Below are 24,940 nucleotides of genomic sequence, written 5' to 3' on the forward strand. Positions count from 1 at the left end.
GCTGTGACCATAAAACAATGGAGCTCAGGATTCCAATAGGATAGAGTGGGGCAAAAAGCAAGACCACAGTGCTTAACTTCAGGAGAGCAGACTTTGACCTCTACAAAGACCTGCTTGGTGGAGTCCCATGTGATAAGGACCTGAAGGGAAGAGAGTCCTAGAAAGCTGGATAATATCCAAAGATCATCTCCTCCAAGCTCAAGAGAGTTCCATCCTAATGAATACAAAGTCAGGCAAAAATGCCAGGAGGCCTACATGGATGAACAAGTTGCTCCTGGGGAAAAAAAAAAATCAAAAACAAAAAGCCTATAGAACATGGAAGCAAGTACAAGGTAATGTGGGAGGAATACAGAAACACTGCCTGAGTATTCAGGGGTGCAGTTAGGAAAACTAACGTCCAAATGGAAATTAATCAGGCCAAGGATGTCAAAGACAAGAAGAAGGGTTTCACTAAGCACAGAGGTGACAAAAAGACTAGGGCAGATGTCATTGCAAGGCCATTCTTGGCAATATTTGATCGATCATGACAACTGGGGAAGTGCCCAATGACTAGCAGAGAGCAGGTATCATTCCTATCTTCAAGAAGGGCAAGAACTACAGGCCAGTCAGTCTCAGCTTGATCCCTGGGAAGGTGATGGAGCAGCTAACCCTGAAAACTATTGTGCAGGTACATCAGCAGTAGTCAAGCATAGCTTCACCAAGGGGAAGTCATGCTTGACTAAGATAAACATCTGTGATGAAATGACTGGCCTGGTAGGTGGGCAGAGAGCAGTTGTAATTGTCTACTGGGATGTAAGTAAGGCCTTTGATAGTCTCCCATTAGATCTCATAGAACTGGTGTTGATGTACAGGCTGTATGAGCAGAGGGAGGTGGACTGAAACTCGCTTAAAGACCAAGCCTAAAGGGTTGTGGTACGCAGTGCAGTCTGGTTGAAGGCCAGTAACTGGCAGCACACACCAGGGGTCAATATTGGGTCCAGTCCTGTTTAACATCTTCATTAATGATGTAGAGCACAGTGTACCCTCAGCAAGTCTGCTAATGACACAAAACCAGGATAAGTAGCTGATATGCCAGAGGGTGATGCTGTCACCCAGAGGGACCTCAACAGGCTGGAGAAAGGGGCCAGTAAGAACATCATGAAGCTCAACAAGAGAAATGTGAAGTCCTGCACCTGGGGAAGAACAATCCCAAGCATGAATAATATGGTTCCTCAATCATAGTAGCACAGCCATCATACGATGCCTACACTACTAATATCCTGCAGCTTTATGACTGCCAAACATCTGAAGTTTGGGTTATCTGCTTCCACTGGTTTTCATGAAGAGGTTTTGAAAATAGGCACTGTGTATTTTCTGTAATTTATCAGTGAGGTGACAGAGTAATGCTTTCAAATTTTAAGATCTTGAGTTCATCTAATGTTCTGTGATCACTTTAGAAGCACTAAAAAAGCCCCATAGGCAACTGGCCAGCTTGCACTATAAAACTTCAGCTACAACTCCTTAGTGCTCATGCTGCAAGGAGGACATGATCAGAAATTCAGAAATCCATACAGATCCCCTTTAGAAACAGGCATGCTTATCTTTCATGTACAAGAAATGACTATTTTCGTAGATACTTTTATTTTGCAAAACATTTATTACTCACTGTTGTATAAAATATACCTAAAACATTTTAAGGTAATGTTGACACAAGTAGGTAGTTTGCAAATTACCTAGTTGAAAAGAACAAATCTTCACAATTTTTAAGGTGATTCAAGACAGTAACAGTGAGTGAATTATACATTTTGAAATATTTCATTTGTAAGCTTTACACAAATGTTATTTGGTACTAGTATTTGTAAACCTGAACGCTTTGTATACAAAGTTTCCATTCACGTGATTAGAAGATACAATGAAAAGAATGTTTTACAGTTCATTTTCTAAAGCATTTCAATTTCCTTTCTACTTTTGGTTTTACAGAAATAGCTGATTCAGTTCAGAACTTTAATTTTTAAAAGACACAAACAAGCAGTATTAATTACAAATCTTTCTTTATAAATTAACAAAAATTGCAAGTAACTCATTACTGGTGTTTGTTGAAATGTAAAAGAAAAAAATGAAAACATTTTTAAGGTAAATTATACTAGAAAATATTAGTTTGATTTCAGTATTATAACTCCTGGGTGGAAATTTGGCAAACATCTACTTAAAACAGCCAATGCCAATTCAATTAAAGTTTACACAAAACTGGTTTATTTCTTTACAAGAGTGCTACTACTATATTTCATGAGGCAAGAAACCATATTTCCAGAGGTTTCTCTATGACACAGCCCAAGTAATTTTCTAAAGAGTGCATTCAGTTATTTATCTTAGTTTCTTCTGAACCACAGGATTTTTATATCATTAAAAAACAAACAAACAAGCAAACAAACAACAAAACCTAACCAGCAAACATTAACGGGGGGGTGGAGAAGTAGGAGGAAGAAAGAAGACATTAACATTACCTTAAAAAGTGTATATCCGATAACTAAAGATATGAGACACAAAGGGGACAGATCTTACCTGGCATAAAGACAACATAGCTCCACTGGCATCAGCAGAGCCACCCTGACTTACATCAGCTACAGTTCTGCCTATCCATGTACAGCAAAAGCCATTTATGTTAGTGATAGTGTTCAGAAGTACTGTTAATACACTACTACTAACAGTGTTAGCATGCATTTTTTAAAGCAAGTTCAGAACACCTTGGTTCTCATCTCGTATTTTGTTGCTGGTGACTATTGCTCTTACCACTGACAGTGTATCTAGTTCAGGATGAATTCATCATGACTTTCAAATGGTAGACTAAAATATATTTAACATTCATCTATGAAGTTATTAACCACAGCTAGTTCTTATCAGAAATATTCTGAAGCCCATTTACAGTGTGACACAGGTGGTTTTTAAAGTACTATTTTACAACTTTGGTTAAATTTTTATACTGTTACAGATTTCCACTCACCATAATTTGTGCTGAATAAACTGCAACCACTGGAAGTCAGCAGCAACTGAAATTTAGAGCAGCATGACTATTTGTTGTTAGTAATAATTTCTTTTACAGATCATTAACTATAGAAAAATTAATTAAAAGTATCTCCCTAAGGCTTTTGTTTACAGAGCAAATCCTAAAAGCAGAATTCTAGGAACAGAAAAAAGTAATTGCACAAGTTTTTTATAGTCAGAAAGATGTTCTTTTAAGGCAGAAGAGAATTCCTGGAGTGCAGAGGACAGATTACTTAACTAGGAGTACAAATATTAAAAACATATAAAACCTGGGAAGCAGAGGCTGAATTCCAGAAACGCTTAAGGTAGCATTCAGGTCCTACTACTATCATCTGCCAAAGCTATCTCAGGCTTTTGGATATATATATAATGTATATGTATGCTTAATCTAGTAAAATAACAAATGGGATTCAGATGATTTCTGCCAGAGATCTGTACAAATGCTCACCTCCACAACCACCACATAATATACTCAAAACAGTTTATCCAAGTGTAATTTTGAATCTCAAATAAAGCTATCTGTAAAATACATTATTAATGCAGTGTATGCTCAGGTCACTTGAGCTCTATCTTCTGTCAAGTTCTACTTACAGAAAGAAACAATTTAATGAAGTCTGTAATAAGGCAAGTATAAAAGGTAGAGGTAGCTACACTGGACAAAACTCTTGGCAATTTTCATCATTTCTGTAATGATCCTATGTTAAAAATCTCAAGAAGCTGAGGTACAATCTTATGTCAAGTAAACATGAGATTTGTCTTGCATTCATTTGAAGTACAACAGTTACCCCTATTTCCTGATTTTTTTTTTTTTATTTCCTTAAAAGAAAAATACATACTCGCATACGATGCTGATACCCTATGTGTGGATGCCATAAATCCCTTAGGATAGCAAGTTTGATGGGTGGTAACCCATTAGGAGAAAAAAATATTTTTAATATTATTTTACATATATACAATATATATATATTTAATTTTCAATCAAAATATAAAGATTTCTAATGTATTCATCAGTATTTTAAGTGAAAAATGAAAAAGTGTTTTGCATCTCAGTTCATATAAATTAAAAAATTAACAAGGTATTTGAGATCCACCAGTAATGTTTTTTGGTTTATTTCTACAGAATTAAAACAAAGAAACAGTAAGTTAAAAAGCTTTCCTTCTCCAAACCCAAATGTAATAAAATCTTGAAGCTGAGTAATTAATTGAAAGGACAATACCAGATTTTGTACTTTAAAGCAATCACAAAGAGTAAGAAATGGAATCTAAGTAGAAACTATCATTATTATATCAACATAGTCCAAAGAAAAAATATTTTTAATCCCTTATTTTTGATGGAGTGTGTCTAGCAGAGATTAAAAAAAAAAAAGTTGAAAATTAAAGTTAAGTTAGTTACATTCTCACCAGTCTATACTAATTTGATAAACCTCTCCCCCCCCCCATTTCCAAAATACCTAGTACCACAGAAGTACGACAGCCACTTATTTACAGGTTTTTTTTCAGCACTGTGAAAGGCACATTTATCTTTTTACACAGGTTTCTGCTAATGTCCTAAACTTGGGTTCCAGCTGATCTAAGAAGTCAAGTGCCTCTTCTTCATGCTGATCACTGCAGCAGCCTACAGAGCCAGCCAAGGATCCTTTTCCTTCATAGTTATATGAAAGGAGATAATCTTCAGAGTGCTTCTGTTCTTCATCCTGTCTGCATAGGTGCACCTTCTGCATAAGAAGAGAACACATCTTATTATTTTCTTAAATTGTTATCCTAAACATATTGCATAAAAATAATTTCTTTTTGATTTACCTTTCATTGATTAATTTTTAATCAGAGTGTGTCCTCTAATGGATTCCTACATACAAAAAATGCACATGATTGGTCTATATCATTAAGACTACAAAATATAAGTATTTAATAAATAAATAATTTCTACTAATCATGTATGTAACAATAAAAGAGGAAGAACCTGTTTAAATAACCTGTCAAGCAACACTATCCGAAATTAAAAGACTGATTTACACATAAGCAGTTAGGCAAGGAGTGAGAGTTTTTGATCTCCAAAACATGGAGCAGCTACATTTTTAATGCTGTACATTCATTCCTGCAACACTGCTAAGGTAAGTATCAGGTTTAAATTAGTACAAAGCCAGCAGTTAGAATAAGGCCAACAGACATTGTCAGAAAAATGTAACAAAAGCTTGAGTAAAGTAAGTCTTGTAAATGAAAAATAGCATATTGCCTATAGTTTAAGCCAAGAAAAGAAAGTTATTTACACTTATGTCTAAAATAAGGAAAGGATGATTTTTTGAAAGGGCAATATTCCAAAGGGGATGCAGAGGAGCAAAGGAAACAAAAACCACAGAAAGCCACCCTCCTAGCACAAATACATGCCTTCATTGAAATGTATGCATTTATTGACCATAGCCTACACTCAAAAAAAAAAAACAAAAAAAAACACCAAACGATTTGGGAATACTTACTTCACCTAAACGAGGATGTGTGAAATTATGCCATTCTGAGTAGGAGTATCTACATGTATCCATCATAGTCTGTCCTCCTCCTTCTTTAACTGATCCCAGAGTCTGATGTCCACCTCCTTTGACTGATTCCAAGGTATGCCCTCTTCCTTTAGTCATTTCAAATGTTTGTTGATCTCCTGTTTTTATTCCATATCCTCCTTGATCACATGTATTCTGTAGAGGAATTATATTGTGATCCTAAAAAAAAAGATGCAGCAGTGGAGAGACCTTTAATTTTTTAACTCAAAGGATGAAACAGCAGTCAGGAACTGTCAATACTGAGAACTGGGAAGTCTCTACCCTTTTTGAACAAAAAGCTGTACTTAGTGCATAAGGATCACTAAGTGGTTTTTGGAAAGAATACTATCACAAGGAGCAGAAAAAAAATCTGCAATTAAATATGATATGAGATACAAATACTGAATCTTGAAACCAATGAGAGCTAGTTTCTTAACATGTAAAAATAATTGGTTTTTTCAAGTCAACAACCTGTAAGCCACTAAGCCAAATATAGTCATATACATAAGTTTCATTCTGTTTCTTCACCCATTAAGTTCACATAGCAGGTTAAATGTGCTAAAACTAGTACACAGTTAGATCACAAATTAAAACTACATTATCGGTTCATAATGGCACTACATTATGTTTCATAGGCAACAAGTTTGACACTTTTCACCATTAGGAGTTTTTTCAAGGTGAAGTTAACTGAATGGTTTTTAAACTAATCTCCTTTTCTTGGGGAGGGCAAAGTCAGAGGGTGGGAGACAGAGGAGAAAGGAAAGAGCTAAGTTCTTGTGTATGAATGAAGTCTTGGGCTGGACTATGTTCATGGTAGACTGAATCTTAAAAAAAATTTAGATGCCAAAAGCACAAATATATTTCATGAACATGGACTATTTGATTATTTACTATTCACCCACCCCCCACCCCCCCCCCCCCCACCCGGCTCAAAAATCAAGTGTAGTTGGGGTCATTTTCCAGAGAGAAGGCAGAAACTGCACCTGCAGTAATGTTCTACCACAGACACACATTTGACATAGGCAAAATAGTAGATTTCCACCTAATGTCATTGCTGAAAATGACTGAAGAGATTAAAAAGTTCACCTGAAATTTCCAACTAAACAGTTAAAGTCTGGAAGGATTATAAGCAGCCAGGCTAAGAACTACAGGATATGTTCAAATATACATGGTACTACCAACTCAGCCTAAAAAAAAGAATTTTCAAGTTCTTCTTAAATAGCAAAGCACACCTAATGATCCCTGAGTGTATTCTTATTCGTATTGCTTATTTCCTTTACCAGATCACTTACTTGAATGTGGTCCTGCTCTCGAACTGAAATGCTATGGATACCTTAATTCTACATTAGTACACTGAAGTAAATAGACAACTTACCATCACTTCTTCTCCTGGAGCTTCTGTATTTGAAATGATTAAATTATGATTGGCACAATCATCAGTCACATGCCTGTGCATTACTCCAGAACCACAGCAGCCACAAATTGTGATCAGGATTACTATAGAAAGGAAATAAGTGAGGAAAATACTATGAAATTTAACTCATAATGGTATCTTCTGTCTGACAATGAATTTTCCAGTAGCAGCCTTTTAAAATGCCTAAGCATCAAGTATAGGTTAAAAAATACTTCATTTCAAAAAACGCCCATACACAAAACTGTACATATATACATTTTTTCAAACAGTACATGGCGTTTTCACTATACTGGTGAACTATGTCACTCTTCTAGAACATATCTTGGTTTTCCCTAGAAGAAATGCAAGCATCCTTTATGAAAACACTGTGACTGCGAAATTTCACAGTAATAAACTTAGACCAAATCCTGGTGAAAAATCATATTTTGTGCCTACAAAGTTATACATATTTTTCATTTATGAATATGAAGATGTCAAATTATATCATAAGGAACTATGATAAAGTCCTAAGCTAAAGGCCCCAATACCAGCAACTTCTGCTTCACAGAAAGGTCAGCAGAACCCTGGAGGACTTCAAGCATTATGTTACAGAACAGTCTTATTTAATTCCTTGTTTTCAGTTTATCCCTCCTATACTACTACTTTGTGTTGTCATGGAGACTCAGCCAGGAATTACTTTATATAAAAGACTCACAAGCAACCAATACCTCTCCTAAACAAAGGATTAAACATTTCATTCAGAGAATTCTCTCTCCTTCTGTTTTCAAGTTGATAGCTTAAAAATAAAGAAGTCCGCAAGGAACAGAAGAGTTCTGCCTAACTGCCCACTGAGCAATCTGATCTCTGAACACGTAAACTCTGGATACTGGCCAAGAGCTACTTTCAAGCTCATTTAGCTTCTGCAGCTGTCAGTGAGATCTGCATCAGCAGTTCCAGCAGGCTGCTGCCTCATGCAGACAGATGGGAAGAAGACATCTATGACAGTACTGACTAGAAGACACACAGAGTAAAACCTAGCCACAGTAAAATAATGGGTCTGTCTGGGAAGGCTGCAGTCAAAGGGTAGTGACAAAAGCTAGCTGACGTTTCACACAGTCCCCCTACTGAACATCCCCATATCTGAAAGCTACACCTCTGGGCTGTATCACAAATTGGGTACCTGCTCTCTTGGCATAAAATATGGACCTATCTTATCCCCAAAACGCGTGCAGGTCCCAGTGCTCTATCTACTTGAGTAAGAACAGGGGGAGAACTGAACAGGGGCAAGACAAGATGACCATTAATCGAGAAAATGGAAAAGAAAGAACTAAAAACAAACAAACCACAAACAAACAAAATGCGAAAAGAAAAAAAAAACAACCAAAAAAAAAGATCTAGCTTTGCTATTACACATCACAGCCACCATCACACTGGTTAACAGCAATATTAACCTGCTAAGTATCTGTCAGTCTTTGGGCAACTCAAGTAAAACAGTATGTTTTCAAGAATTTGGTCCATTGCACAGGTATCCAACCTGTCCTTCAATATTACACTGGCTCTTGTAAAATCCCTTGTGAATGTCTCAGATACTCCATGTTTTAATCCATGACACAAGAAAGGTCACAAAAAGCTCTTGGAAATTGATTTCTGCATTCCTATAAACAGAAATGTGCATCCCAAACCCAGCACTAAACTCACAAAGTTTGCTGTACTTGCCTCAAGGCAAGATCTGATAAGCACTACAAATCTCACCCTCTTCTGGTTCAAGTTCTGAATGCAGGTTTTCTGGCCTTGCTAGCATGAATACATAGAATATTTTACATAAACTGTACTTAGAAGAATAAACAAAAATCTACACACAGTAACTGCAGGAGAAGATGAGAGCAAGAAGCTTGTGATACAGATACAAACTGAGTAGCTAGATTAAGTCAGTGGTGACTGACATACAGCTGCCTAAATAAAGAAAGAAATGTTTGAATCAAGTTTGAATCAGGTGCCTTTAGCTAATTTTAAAATTAAGTATTTTGCATTTAGTGTTAAAAAAAACAAAACAAGTGTACTTACACAGCAATAACAGTGACCCTAAGATCATTGCAAGGATGGCCCACACGCCAAGAGTAACATTTCCACCAGAAAGTTCACGGCTTTGGCCACCATTGCATTCGGTTGGAGTAACACAATCACAGAGGTTGACTTTTATGTGGTTCTCTCCTACCTTTCCTCCATTATCAATCACACTTATAGGAATATCATATGTACCAAATGGAATATCACCCTTTGGTGAAAGATATACAGAATTATCTGAAAAGAAAACAAACAAAACAAACAAACAAACAAAAAAAACAAACCAGAAGAAAACAGGTTTAGTGTTAATAATAATTGAAATTCTGTTGTCACAAATGTGAACATAGTCACAATATTCCCTTTGGTTACAGCTACACTGCTACCAGATCTGCATTAGCTAGTTTAAAGCTAGCTCAAATGTGTCGACACAAAACTACATCTTGAAAGCATTCATACATTCAGCACCTTTTAAATGTTAGAATTGAAAAAGCAAACCTCACACAGCTTTCTGAAAACATATGATTTGAAACTCTCATTCAGTTGATTATAATAAATGAAACTATTTGGGCTTACTAGTAAAGACCATCAACTATTTATTAAAAGGACTTACGGTAGTGTGGGTGGAATAATTGTAAATTTAATTTATACTTCTTCCACTCTTTAGCTCTATTGCTATATTCATTGGGAAGTAAAATCCATTTAGTCTACTGCCCTCCACAGCAGCAATGATTAGTGACCATGTGTTTTAAAGGGCAAAAGAAATCATTTGTGAGAAATATGTACAAGACAGACACTGATGTATATAATGTTGCTTTATGATGAGATATATGAAACTACATTTATCATCCAAATATTTTTTTTTTTCAATTTGCGCAATACAAACCTTAAGGCTCTTAGACATCCTTGCTGTCTTTTGCATTTCATTAGTGATGTTGGATGGAACATCCGATGAGAATCGGATCCTTTTCAGTCTAATTCATTACAACATAGCAGCAAATATATGTGCTGCTCTTGTTGCCAACACCTAGCACCCACCAAGAAACCACCATCAGCTATAACTTCTTATATAAGCAAATTTTAGGAAACAGCAATTCCTTTGCTAATACATTATTTAACTTCTATTGAAATTATAAAAGTTAATAGAAATACATTAAGGGAGATAGTAATGTTTTCTTTCACCCAGCTCAGCTTTACTAAAAATGTGCTGGCTAACTGCAGTACTAAGAAAAAAAACCTGCCATGATTTTTTTAGTCAGCATCTATTCAATTTTAGGTAAAACTTCAGTTTTCCAGTTCTCCCCCATAAATAGCAGCTTAAGAAAAGTTGAATTTTTCTTTAAAGTAGTAGTCATTTCATTCTTAAATTTCTTTTAAATTATGATGACACACTTCATTATACCTATTTTTATTCTCCCACCTAATATTTTTACATCATCATTTCAGACAGCAGCTGGTAGCTGACCCAAGGATGCTGGGGACGGATTCTGGTTTATGCTTTAAGAGGCAGAACATACTACCCTTCTCATTCCTTTTGTGATGCAAACAGTGCCACCTTCTTCTGCAAACTGTTTCAAACCCAGGACAGTTAAAATAAAGAATACTTTAGCTGTTTCCCTTTATTTCTGGCATAATCTTGATCTCCTCCTGTATAGTAAATGAAACAGAGGAACCACTGGAGATTATCAGGCCTACCTTGTCAGCCCCACCGAGTACACCAATACCTAACATACATTCAACTAATCTATTCTTATAGTCCCCCCTAGGCAGATGTAGCAAAGGCTCCTCTGGCAACCTACAGCAAAGTGAGGAGGACAAAGCATTAAGTTACCATTGTGTCGAGTTATCTTCCACATGGAAGCCAAGCTACGGTCAGTTATGCGATAGACGAAGGGTGTGCTGTAAGGAGACTCATCACCATCCTGTGCAGTAAGGCAGATCGGTTTTCTGTCTCTGCACATGATATACTCAGTTTTGGTGATTCGTGGGTAATTCTTGTTCCCAGGCACGATGAAAACCTGAATTGTCCCAGTGCCTGTTTTGCCATCTATGAGATAAAAATAACTACTTATAGTACTTACTTATAACATTCACATATTTATTTCTACTCCAAACTTTCACAATGAAATGTCGTAAATTGTAATATCCAAGTTCAGAAGTAAGGTGGAAAGCAGCTGCTGATCTAGCCAAAAAGAGAGAGAGGGGCTCCCAGAGATTGCTCTTGGCTGCTTCTCTTTGTTTGGCTGGTTATAGAATGGATCAACAGCTCCCAAAGTTCCATATTCTGCATGTGCACACAATGTATTTTGCTGAGATATGTGTGGGCACAGATAATATTCTATGATGATAAGAGGAGAAAGAGCCCATAAATCAAGGATAAAGGATGCAACACTAAACTGAGTCAAAAGCAGAAAGTGAAGATTTCCAGCCTTTTCACTTCTGGAAGGAGGAAATAGATTACACTTTCTCTACCCTCCCTTCCTTGGAACACAAACACTTTCAGAAGTCCTCTTCCCTCCGAGTCAGTTGTTTACTTTTTATGCAACAGAAATTCTAAACAATTTAAATTCATATTATCTACATTTAATTTGAATATGCAAGCTTTAGGTTTAGAATTTTTAGCTGCAAAGCAACTTTCAATGGTCTGCTCTCTACTCCTACTGTGGCTTAAGCACATAAGGGCTCATACTAAATCCTGCCACTGGATTTATAAAGGCAGTCTATTTTTCCTTTTTAATACAAGATACTTATTTTAGAATTTAAGGTGTGGCCTAACATTTTTTTTGATAATCTATTTGGTACATTTAGCACTTGGAAGTGAAAGGTCGATTTAATCTTCTTGCGTACATGATGTTAAGGCAAAATTACATCTTTCCCTACAATAAATGCATATACACAAATTAATCAGAAATAGATGATCACTCACATTAAGTCAGAACAAAAACCTGTTTTAGAATGAGAATCTGAGTTTATAACCCTTCCTTTATGATTAGAGTAATATGTGACAGCTTATCACTTGAGCAACACATAGTGTTAACACTGTTACAGAATCTAGAGGACTGAGAATAAGAGCACAATAACACACAGCAATGAATACAGCTATTCTTAGAGGTCCTTAAATTAAGGGTTTCTAAATGCATGACACCAAGAAGTCAAACAGAGCATGAAACAGAAAAACTTGCAAGGTTAACAACTTTTTCCAAGGAGTTCTCTCTCTCCTTTCTTTTATCAACTTCACAGCTGCCAAGTGGTACCATTTAAAAAAGAGCTGGGAAATAAAAGGAATGCAATTCACAGGAAAATCCCTCAATTTAAACCTAACTGAAGGATTTTAAATGGGAGCAGATAACTTTTAAAAACATTGAGAATTTGCCCCAATTTTTGAAATGCATTCCCTACTGTATAATATTCCCTAAGCATTTGATAGAGCTATCCCAAAGACAAGACAAGGGACTATGTGGACCTCTGGTCTGAAACAACATAGCTGTCCTCATTCTAAATTTTCATGTAAGTATCTGTTACAGAGACCACAAGGAATACCAACAACATTTAGTACTCACTTCTGTCTACTGCAAGGACTGTGATATTGCATTGACCTCTTCTCATATCTCCTACATCTCGGTCCAAGACTTTAACAGTTCTGACTTCACCCGATTTTTCATCTATGTTGATCCAATTACATTGTCCAGGTGCTATCCGGTAGCTATCAAGAATAACTTGTTCGGTTAAAGATCTCAAACATATACACACATGTATGTACATACATACACATATAGATACATGTATTCACATACACTCGTGTGTGCAGATGCACCCACACACATACAGCATCAACAACTATTTCTCCCTTCCCATATCCCACTCATGCTGTACTATAAACAAATTAGTAGCTTTTCATACCTTATGCCTTCACTATTTCCAGTTTCTGGATCTTCTGCTACGTATCTCCCAATAGCTGTTCCAATGTCCTCACATTCTTTAACATCTATGCGTAACAGACAGGGTTTAAACACCGGCCCCTCATCTACATCCAGGACATGCACTGTAACAGAGCTGGTGCTCTGGGAAAGCTGTTGTGAATGTGGTGCCAGCATGTAGGGTGCCTCATTGTTGACTGCGATCACAAGGATCCTTTGCTTGGCATTTTCATAGTCCAGTCCCTGTAATAAGAGGTGGGGTGTTGTTTTTTTCTTTTAAACCAATACAAAACTTGGTATTGTTTCCACTGCCCAACTATTAAATAGATAAAACTGTACCACATTTATTTACAAAAGAAGTCAGCTATCCTTCTGGAACATCCAGCTTGACACAAGGCAAAGGGGCATAATATGAAAAAAGTCAAGTTCTAAGTTACTCAAAGAAAACCTGAGGAACTACCCCTAATAAGGTAAGCAGCACCACTGTAAAATTTTAGGTGAATATTCTGATAGTCACTTAATAATCAAACCAAGATAAGAATTACATGTGGTAGAGGATTTTCTAATCCTGTATCTAGTTGGCTGGGTTTTTTTAGGTTACGTATACTTCCTTTCCAACACAGGTGAATCATGCTTCTTGCTAGCATCTACATTTACTTCCTAGTAAGACTTCATCCATTGGAAATACATCTGAACTATCTGAAGTTGTGGTGTTGATCAGTATCTTCCATTTATCCTTCAGACAACTTCTCCAGTATCACTGTATGCCTTTAATACAGCTATTTATATCCTAAAGTCATAATACTCTTTAGTTTACTACAGCATTACTTTAAACATAAGAAATTTTAACAGAGTCTGTATACCAAGGATGTAGCTTTAGGAAAGGTTCTAATAATTGCCAGCAACAAAAAAACAATAAATAAACCCCCCCAACTCTATCCTTATGATTTACATTTTCAAAATTAAGTATTAATCTTCCCTGATCCTTAGAAGTTACTTGCTATTGCAGTTTTAAGAGATAATAAAAAATAGCCGGGTGAAGCATGATGATAAAGGACAACCCGATAAAGAATGCCCTGATAAAAGGACACATCTGTAAAGTACTAGGTATAACAAGTAACTAAACTAAAATGTAGTCTTACATGTACACGGACTCCCTCACACATTAAAAAAAGCAAACCTGAAGTCACTACCCTGCAAAATAAAACCTGGAGAGGTTTATCCTGAATTAGTAAGTTCAAACAACTCCCACAGAGGGCAAGGCTAGAGAAGGTGTTCATCCTTCCCCTCCTTTGCAACACTCCCATTTCTCTTAAAAACCGAACCATTAAGTATTCCTCACTTACATCCCTAAGTATAAGCAACTCCAACTGTGGAACCAGGCAAAAGCACCAAGCTATTCTGGAATGACCAACCAAACGGAATTCCTTGAATTACGTGCAAAACTGCGGAGTAGTCTGGGTGTTGAGTTTTGCAGGTTATGAACCCAGCATATGAACCCAGCTGCAGCGCATTATGCAATGTGAACTAGAAGAGAGTTCAGATCAGGAGAAAGCGTGATTTGCCTGATAGTTACTGATATTCGTTGAATGAGTTCTAGATTATTGGTTTTAAAAGCAATACCTGAAGACATACAAATTTTCCTCTAGAAGCTCCATTTCTACATACCTTAACAACACACAGTATTCCTTCATTTGTATTTTTGTCTGTTGTAATTTCAAAGGACTGATCATCATTTCCCTTTATAATTTCATACACTGCTCCTGAGCCAGGCGAGCCAGGTTCATCAAGATCAACAACAGAGACTCTCAGTATTTCTACGTTCACTCTGTTTTCCTCCACTCGTGTTTCATACTTGGAGTATCCAGAAAAAAAAAAAAAAAGAAAAAAACCAATCTGAATTGAAGAATACCATTCTATGATGCAGGACTGAAGAACACTGTATTTAGATAAGACTACTTAAACCCAAGGGGTCAATTTACCAAGTTGCTGTAATGATTTACTTTGTTTTCATGCATTAGCATAATTCTCCCACTTCTCCCTTACACCCTAAGTGAAACAGTAAAACCTCTCCTGACAGCACAGATGAAATCTCAGCTCCTTCATACACTAATATAACTAAGCCTGGAATTCTCCTTCCAGGAAATGTAAATTAGCACAGTTCTCCCCAGTTACCTCAGCTCTACATGCTAATTTGCCTACACCATCAAGCTCAGCATTAGAAAAGACATGGGGATAAATTAAAAAAAAAAAAAAAAAAACATATATATAAAAACCCACAGGAACTTGAAGGAAAGCCAAGAAGAGTGAAATGCATCTGTACTTGGACAGCAAAGGATGAAAGGATCCTTCCCACTTTTTTATTTTTTGAAAGAGTTACGTTATCTGTGCTTCTTGAGCTTATACAGAATAAGAGTGATTCTGAATTAATATTACTGATGATATTCTACAGTAGTGAATGAAAAGGACAAGGTATGTGTGCCTCATGGGTAATGAATTATTTTTTTATGAATTTCATATTACAAAATCTCCCATGGTATTTTGGCCTGTATATGTTGCTATTAAGACCTGCTCTCATAGAGATGGCTGCAATAAGCAAAGACTTAAGTATGAGTTGTAGCTATTGGTGAACAAGAAGTGGTTTAAATAATACTTCTGTGGATGAAAGAGAAGTTGGAAAAGATAGAAAACTTTGGTGAAAATACTTTCATCTACTTCATCGACACTAACTTTTACATTTGCAATAGACAAGTAGCCAAAAGCTGGCCAAATGGTAACAAGGTCATGACAATGCTTAGGAGTAAATCTGTCCTCTCCCTGAAAATGGTTAAATTATGGGATTTCTAAGACTATGCATTGCAGCAGAAGTGAATGAATGAGTCATGTCAGCTTTCTCTCAGAACATAAGGCAAATGAATCAAAGCAACTAACATAATAATAGGTCTAATTAACAAACAGCACATCAACGGACAGGGTGCTTTGAAATGTCTATACTGGCATTAGCTGTCTCAGGGCATTAGGCTTCACTGAGGGACTGCCCTTCAGGAAACTAGAAAGGTGATAAAAATAGGCTTTTTTGGAGTTGGTTCCCCCTCCCCCCCCGTTTTAACAGACATTTAAGAAGACTTACTTGCATTTGTTTAAAGCATGGTGCATTGTCATTCATATCTTCAATTCTAATGACAGCAGTTCCTGTAGTACACAAACCAAAAGGCTGGCCTGCCATATCTCTCACTTCAACTAACAAAGTGTAACTGTGTACCAGCTGAAAAGAGGAATAAAAGCATAAAGAAGTTTGGCATACTCATTCTTCAATCACATAATTACACACAAGAGTAGAACTAAATATTTTACTACAGTTCCCTAACTCTGCTCTAAATTCAGTGCCTGGAAAAAGCATTAGGTTTCTTAGGTGGAGGAAAAACACCCCTCCTGTTCCACACTTCATAGATTTATCATTAGAAGATAGGCAGTAGACTAATTTTATCAAGCCTTTCTTCCCCCAGTAGTCACTGTGATATTTTCTTTAGTAGTCACAGTGAGGCTCAGACTCACTGCATTTTTCCTTTGCTACAGAAGTTGAGCAGTGTACCTGCAACTACACAATTCTGCAATTCACTGCTAACGTGGACTTTCAGCCATGAAGCAACATAAGTATGCCAGAATATGAGTCCTTTTATCCTCAGAAAAGATGTACCTGCAGCAGTGATTTTCTTCTAGAACGACTGTCTTATGCTAGAAATATTATTTTGAATAACGCATGCCTGTCAGATTTTCTAGTATAAACGGTATCTCACAGCACATTTTACCCCCTCCCATAAAAAAAAATCCCAAATAAAATAATAAGTAAAACCCCTGTATCTTATTTACTTGAAAGTTAGCTGATAAGTATAAATGGTTTGCACTTTAATTTTAGGAAATGTTATATTGCTGTTTAGCTTCAGATATCAGAGATATTTCTGTTAAGCACATGATGACCAATTACTTCCAAAAGAGCTGGTTCATTTACCCTGTAGAGAAGCAAGCAGCACCTCAAACAAAGCTTGATTAGGAGGAAAGAGTGGCTCATGGGATTCATGAACAGAAAAAGAGTGAAAATTCATGGGACTTTCAATCCATAGGTCAAGTAAGAGAGCAGTGGGAGGTCTCCTGCAAAGATTAGCTAGACTATGGTACATCTATACAGAAATTCTTTGGACAAATTACAGATCTCTGGAAAGGTTCAGAAGCTTGTTAGCGAGGGAAATAAAAATCATAAACAATTATTTGTCAGGTGATTCCCATGCCAGCAGTTAAGAAGCTATCTGTGTGCACTAGATGACAGCTAAACATGCTTCAGAAAACATCACCTCTCTGTCCAGCTGTGGCAATAATACAGCAATGACACCTGTGTCACTATGTAAAGAAAATGCTGGAGTTACTGGTGGATTTTGTGACACAATGCGGTATTTCAACGTAGTATGCAGAGTATAAGGCTCATCTCTGTCCTCCGCAGTCACCTTTCCAACAATGACACCTGTGAACACAATACAGCAATTTTTTGTTCCAGAAAAATCTGGAAATAATCAAAAGCTATTTGAACAGGTATTTATATTTTAGATACATGAAAATAGCTTTAAATGAAAATAATATTAAAAACACAGTAAATGGTACTAAAATACAGTAATGGCTTTTTTTTTCTTCCCTTCTTAGACAAAGTTGAAATTATTGAGCTATCAGAAATAAATACTAAAATTTCTAGATTTCAGTTAGTGTTCTTGACAGTGTGTTCTAACTGACCATCTCAATCACAGCTGAAGAGGAGTTGCAGGGAGAATGCAAAGGGAAGGTTTAGTCCTGCTTTGTGGGGAGAGCTGCTGTATTTTATGCCTATAGCCCCAGCAGTTTTGGAACTCCGCTTTATATCAGCAAGTAGAGCAGCTCAGATAGTGAAATGCAATTGATGTTTTGGGGTGAAGTGGAAGATACTTTACTTCCTTTTTTGTGAAGCGCATTAGACTTTCCCCACTCTATAGCCTTAGCCTAAGAGATGAGCAACGAAGGGTATACGATGGCTTTTGCATTCCTTATTCTCTGAGGTCCACCTTCCCCTCCTGCTTTTGTCCTCTGTAACACAGACAAGTGAAGTCAGTAACAGGCAAATCCCTACCTTTTACAAGTACAGGCAGAAGCAAGACTTTGTTCCCTCCTGTCCTCTCTCAGGAAAAGTCCTTGGTTCATCAGCTCAGAAAAATGCTCTAAGCTTAATCAAAGGCCTTTTACACCTTAGGACACATCTAATTTAGTTGCTTATGAAACTAATTGTTAAAAACTGCTGTTCTGTCAATCAAAACATTTTATGGAAACAGGCGTCTTGGATAAAATGAAAAGAATAACATTCGGAAGTTCTTAGAAACATCAAATAATATCAATTTTTAAAAACTTCTACTTGAACAATGCTTTTCAATATGATTGAGATGGCATTTTGGATTTTCTAATCCTTAAGAAATCTTGATCTGCTCTTTGCAAATTCTGTCTTTGCTGTAAAGAAACACTCCTTAGGAAATGCCACTGAAAGTGATTAAAAGGCAAGATTACACTTAGTCATACTGGTATGCAAATGAGCGGAGTAGTGGTAATTGCGTTTACTGATTTAGAACAATTTCTTACCAGGTTTGGAATTTTCAGGGACAGAAAACTCAAAAAGGTCCTGTGTAAAATATGGAGCATTGTCATTATCATCCTCTATCCTGATTGTATGCACAAGTGGTACCTCTGGTGAATAACCATCTGGAGTGGTTGCGAAGCAAATGATCTGTAAGACATAAATTCAATAATTCACTTCATCCTTAAGCAACATAAAGTACTATTACACTTTCAGTTCAAAGGAGGAGTCAATAAAGTGAAATATAGCATGCAAAGCTCAAGCCCAGGCTCTTCAGCCACATGAAAGGGGAAGTGACTGATACCTTATGACAGCAACACAAACCCTTTAAATGCTTTCCAATCTTCCCCCTTTCCATTCCTTGCACTACAAGTATTTGAAAATATTTGGTAAAAATACTTTTACCAAAAATTTTGATGTAAATATGTCTATTTAGAACAAAATCAAGAACAGCAGCAAAACTATTTGTCCATTACAACATAATCTAATTTGCAGTAATAGTTACTGCAGTAATAGTTACTGGAAATTACCTAACTCTTTGGAAGATGTTTCTACTGCCTTCTTACACATCTCAGCCAGCAGAGAGAGCAGTGTACCTTGCTAACAAAACACTGAAACAGCTTGAGAAAGAGAGGCTCAGGTCTATAGTTTCTCATGATTTTGTTTCTATGCCACCTTACCAACCTTCCCTGAAAAACTCTGGGATAACTTCAAACTCTTCTCAAAAGTGATGTAAATCCAATAGCTCACTTATGCTGTAAATTATAGCATAAATAGCTCATTTATGCTGTAATTAGAGTCTAAGTAATAAAAAGCAAAACTACTCTGTAGAGGCAGATGACCAGATATTTATTTGTAACTGATTTTCATCTCTGTAACACCAAAGATATTACTCAGATCTTGTCTGCTCCCAGTTTTTCCCCTGTCACCCAGCCTTCGAATACATGTACAACAGAAAAAAAAGATTTAATTATATTTGCACACTTTAGATCTATACCTGAAAGCTCGGATATTGTTCACGGTCTACTGCACGGGTAGCAAAGATATTCCCAGTTTCTCTTTCTATGTAAAACAAACCCTTTGGATCTTGATCAATTCCTGGTCCACTTGCAGAATAGTAAATGGTGTAGTTCTGAGCTGTGTCCGACTGGACCTATAAAGAATGCATTTTTTAAGCCTAAGGAAAACAGCATCATCCTTCTAATGTATTTCCCCCCTTTTTCACGACCATATTTAGCACAAGCAGGAACTCTTTGAAAGAAAAAAAAAAAAAAACTTGATATACCTCTACTTCTTTACCAGCTTAAACTTCACAGAACAGCTTGCCATGCAATTGCTTTCCTTTTCAATGTGTGTATATTGGGGTAGTTAATTCATACTCAGAAATGTTTATGACTATCAAACAATTAAAGAAATAACAGTGTGCATAAAAAAAGTGTTTTCAAATCTAATCTCACTAGAATACTGCACAAACAAGGCACAGTCAGATACAGATGGCTTACTGTTTCTGTCCCTGTTCAAGAGATTTCAGGTTTAGCGCACCCACTGAGAATGTGGTTTGCAACAAGACAAGAAAAAGCAAAGTAGGAAGGGAGGAAATAAAAGGAGAGAGGAAGGAAGGAGACTGCCTATAGTCCAGAGATATGCCAATTCAGATAGTCTCTCTGCATTTTGTTACAAGCATCAAGGAGGTGACATTAGCAGCTACCTATTTAAAAACACTCCCCTCCTCAAGTACTTTCCTTACCTATTGAATGCCGGAAGTTAGGAATGTAAAATTAGTAGAAGAATAATTGCTCTTCACAGACTCTGTTATTACACTTGTCTCTACATATCTGCTACCAGCCTCTCTGTAATCTAGTGAAGGCTAGATGGATCTATGATAACTTTAGTTCTTGCATTTCTCTTTCACGCCTACTTGTTTTACAACAGTAAGTACTTTTCCTAATAATATAGGCTATACTCAGTCTTCAATGCTACAGGTACACACCTCGTGCTCCAGAAAGGATGTAGACACGCAAGTAAGATTTCCCTTACCCTGTGTTTACAAAACCATTTTCTAGGCAATGTTTTCTGGGGATTGTTGGGCTTTTTAATTACACACTTTATTGATTTCCAAGCCAATGAGCTCTCTTCCAATAGTATGCCTCTCTGCTTTTACAATTTTTACACACTTCCAGTTCATCCCAACAACTGTGATCACAAGTTGCTTCAGCAAAAAGATCTCAAGATACACACTGAACAGGACAGAACAAGACAGAGGAATAACAGCAGGAATGGCATCAGTAGGGAATACAAGAGAGCTCACTTTTGTTCTTCTTTTATCATAAAAGTCACACACAATACTAGTTTGGGTCATAAAATTAGGATTTGTATAAAATATACCTGCTGTATTTGTAGTGGAAAAGGTCCCAGTGAGTTCTCTATCATAACAGATGGAATAGGGCCCCACCTTCTTTTAGTTCGCTTGAGAACTGTATCTCTAGCATGCCTGGTCTTCTGTGTCTGGGCCTAGAAGATAAAAAGACAGGTAAGAATATACCCATATATTCTTAACTTCATGTATTTTTGCTTAGCTATTGTTCTGAATTTTCATCTTTTTTATCCTCCATTTCAATTTTCCCACTAACCATTTTTTTCCAAAGTCTTAACTGCTGATTATGCCTGTGATAGTATTCCAAGAGTTTTTTCATTCATTGTAATACTTTGCATGATCAAAATCTGCTTTAATTGCTCAAACATGGCTTTTAAGATTCTTGACATTCCTATTAAGTTCCTTGCTTTCTTCCATTTCCTTGCATCTTCCATTTCAGAAAGGAGCTCTGTGTTGACTTAAACAACACAGTAATCAACAACTGCTAAATAAAAATACACTCTAACCTATAGTGCTTTGCCTAATTACTTGATTTCCAAAATTCAAATACAATTACTCAGCATGAAGCTGTACTCTATGATACAGTATTTCAAATAGGGATCTTGTAGCTAGAAGCTCACCTTTGTTTCTTCTTCCACCAAGCTAACATGTATTTTCTTTTCTACTTGTTCTTGAATATCTTTAAGTAATATGGCAAAAGTCTTTTTCTCAGCAGACAAAGAAACAGCAGATGTTGTATACACAGAACCATCCTCCAGAATTTTGAAGTTTCCATCACTGGAACTGATAAACTCTGCAGACTGAAGGCATTCTTTCAAATCAACTGTAAAAAATATATATATTCAGACAATAATTCAGACAGTGAGACAATAACATCCCTCAGAAAACAAAAAAGAAATCCCTAAGTAAAAATTACATTTACTGACACATGGAATCCTCAAAAATCTGCTCATTCCGCATTTAAGCATCACAAATATAGATTCTAGAACTCATTTATGCACGCAGATTTGACCAACACCACTCTTGTGTTCAGTGTTTCCTAAAGGATATGGGTGCTTCATGATTATCTTTCAACAAGATGCTATTACACTGGTGAAACTACTGAAGCATGAGAGATGAACTAGTATGTTTAAATGCAAAAAATGCTGGAGACACGCTCATTACTGGATCAGTAGCTATGACATTTGCCCCACAAAATCAGTGAAAATGATTAATTAATGCAAATGCCTAATGGTGATACTAAATCTTATAATTTTTGCCTTCAGGAAGAAAACACAGACTGGCACAAAGTGATTTAATAGTCTTGGGAGGACAAAAGCCTTTAAATTATGAAGCAGACAGATGGGAGAGATACAGAGTAACTCTAGAACAAACAATTGGCAATTTTTTCGTATGCACCTGATAGAACCCCATGCAGTTTATAGCAAGTACCAGGTAAGTTCAACATACTTCTTGGGTATTTTTTTACTGTATTTGCTATCTCTTGTGGCTACAAAAACTTTAATACACTTTAATAAATTCGGTTCATTAGCAAGTAATTCAGCACTACAGCTTGAAAATAACCAAAATCAGGATGCTCATAATGAACTGCAGTAGGGCACAGCACTAAACAACAAGGATTTGGCAACCTGAAAAAGATGAAGGCCAGAGACCTAAATGCTAGACAAATGATCCTTGCAGAGTACAAGATGTGTCAGTGTCATGTTCTCAAAATCAAAACTTTTCAACACTCCTTCAACGATATGATAGTGGATAGCACCTTGTTCTATGAAAGCTGACTGCAAAATGTAGACTCAGAATTTCACCCCATATATGTAGTTGATATTTTCAATAAACTAAATTTCACATCTCTTTCAAGAATGCAAAAACAGATTGGAAGCATAATTTTAATTATGACACGATTTCTTCTTCTCTTCCTTCTGAAGTCTGTCTTTTAACTACTGAACTAAAAAGTTTTCTAGACTTTCTATAATACTGCAGAAGTGGTTCCTTTCCTTTGTCAATGAAAATTTAGTATTGCAGAGAATACCAATGCCTCACTTGAAGGTGTTGCATATCGCTGCATATTACAGCACTGCATTTCAAAAAATACCAGAGTGGAGATTTTGTTTCTGTTGCGTGAGTCAACATTATGCTCAGTTAGCCACAGCTTTGTGAGATCTTTTTCTTTACAGCTTCTTGTATTGTGTAATTCAGAAATATTAAAATACCTTACAACAAGCAGGAAAATCCTGACTCATTTTATTTTCAAGGTACGGTCCTTGTATCAATGCAAAATACATTATGCTTTCTCAATAAATGTTTAAGTAATGTCTTTCAGGCTATAAAAGTTCTGCTGAATTTTTGTTTTAAAAAAAAGCCAAAACAGTTAATTCTATTCTATTCTATTCTTATGCTCTCAACAATATGCAATTCCTTTCATAGCACTATAATAACCTGAAGTTTTGGGTTCATGTAAATTAAGTTTATTTACACAGAGAAATGCTAAAGTCTCTGAGAATTTACTAATTACTTAAACAGCTGTAGCAAACTTTCATTTTAAAAAAATAAGAGTAAGGGCAGTGAGCTTTTATTTTTAAAGCTGTATTTTCCCAGCATTTGTATGTGATGAACTACTGATCCACTTTACTTGTCCCTTCTATAGGAACTTGGATTAAGATCACAGATTTGGAGTATATTCCTCTGTTGGTTTAGGATTTACACAGGAGATCTCTGAATCCTCAAATTCAGTCTCAGCCCTGTTGCAGCTCTTATGCCACACCTGTAAAAGCTGCCCTTCATAGACTGGTCTGGGCTAAAAGAGAAAAAAAAAGGAAAAGAAAACTAAAACCAAAGAGGAGTGTGGTGTTTTTTTTCTGGTCTCCTCTATTCCTCCCAGTAAATTGTGAACTGCCATAAATCCAAAACAGACCATCCAGTCAGACAGGAGCACTCTCCCAAATGAATGTACATGTAGGACATCTTTGCAATGTGTCCCCTCGCGTGGCCTGAATGTCCCAGCACCACTGAGCAGTCAGTCACTTGTGTGTTTCACAGAGCAGCAGCTTCCGGGGGCTTTATTGTGTGGATTTTGTCTCTTTTTTTTCCTTTTCCATTATCCAAATGACTTACTACTTTCTTCATATGACTCTGGGGGTTATGGGTGCACTTTGGAATATCAAGCCACTTATATAAATATTAAGCCTTAGACTAAAAACATTAGACTCTCTCATTCTTGTTTTAAAATAAACACTGTAACCTGACAATAGCTGTTTATGCAAAAGTCAAATGGAGCTGGCGCTCAAATCCGTAACAGGGCGTATCCTTCACAAAAAGGCTGATCCAGCTGTTTAACTGGCTGTCCAGTCATCCATTCAATCCATTAAAAAAAAAAGGTTTCCTTTACTGTTAACAGCATTCCCAGCAAAGGTGCAATGTTGTATTGATAGGACCTTGCAGTTTCTCACCTCTGCCAACTAAGGTTTCAGCCTCTAGTTCAGAAGGAACATGAAAAATTACTGTCTTGCAAGCTTCACAGCACAAACTCAGTACCTAGAAAACAAGTTAAGAAATCATGAAAACAAAAAATAATTACATGGTATTTTGAATAACAACTACAGACACTGAAGCTGCCTTTGATTCATTTGTTTTTTAAGACTAGCCAGTTCAATAGCAGAGAAAGCTCTCAAGCTAAAAATTCAGGTACTATGCAGCATAGCATGTAAAGTTTCAAACTGGAAACGATCTGACTGCTGCTCCTGGATCTGTCCATGGCTTCTGTTTTTTCTACGAAAAATCACACAAGCAGTGACATTAACAAAAGTTCTCTCTCACTAGAAGATTTCACCTACACAATTACTTCAGTAGTGAGAAGATAAAATAAGGCTTGGCTGTGCATTCCCTCCAAGCGCATTCTTGGTCGATTTAGATCCAAGGTCCCTAAGTATTAAAAATCAATCCATTAACACTCAGTTCAGTAGAACTGTGGTGATGCTTAACATTAAAGGGACAAGTATCTTA

At 36.5% G+C, this 24,940-nt stretch overlaps 1 protein-coding gene across 1 annotated transcript; it reads right to left on the reverse strand.

The window, feature by feature from the left end:
* Positions 1 to 3,868: 3,868 nt before the first annotated feature.
* LOC130592809 (desmocollin-2-like) lies at positions 3,869 to 24,467 on the reverse strand. Its single transcript, XM_057397379.1, has 15 exons — positions 24,388 to 24,467; positions 21,562 to 21,764; positions 20,953 to 21,078; positions 19,565 to 19,720; positions 18,573 to 18,717; positions 17,273 to 17,439; positions 16,054 to 16,188; positions 14,592 to 14,777; positions 12,907 to 13,166; positions 12,567 to 12,709; positions 10,838 to 11,053; positions 9,010 to 9,246; positions 6,928 to 7,049; positions 5,496 to 5,732; positions 3,869 to 4,736 (listed from the first exon to the last, which is right to left on the reverse strand). The coding sequence occupies exons 3-15, from the start codon at positions 20,995 to 20,997 to the stop codon at positions 4,539 to 4,541; spliced, it is 2,247 nt and encodes a 748-aa protein (XP_057253362.1). The 5' UTR covers positions 20,998 to 21,078; positions 21,562 to 21,764; positions 24,388 to 24,467; the 3' UTR covers positions 3,869 to 4,538.
* Positions 24,468 to 24,940: the final 473 nt, after the last annotated feature.

This window comes from Pezoporus wallicus, unplaced genomic scaffold (assembly GCF_028554395.1).
Source record: "Pezoporus wallicus isolate ANWC-B61680 ecotype Strahan unplaced genomic scaffold, APGP_CSIRO_Pwel_v1 contig_227, whole genome shotgun sequence".
In the NCBI taxonomy this organism is placed as follows: domain Eukaryota; kingdom Metazoa; phylum Chordata; class Aves; order Psittaciformes; family Psittacidae; genus Pezoporus; species Pezoporus wallicus.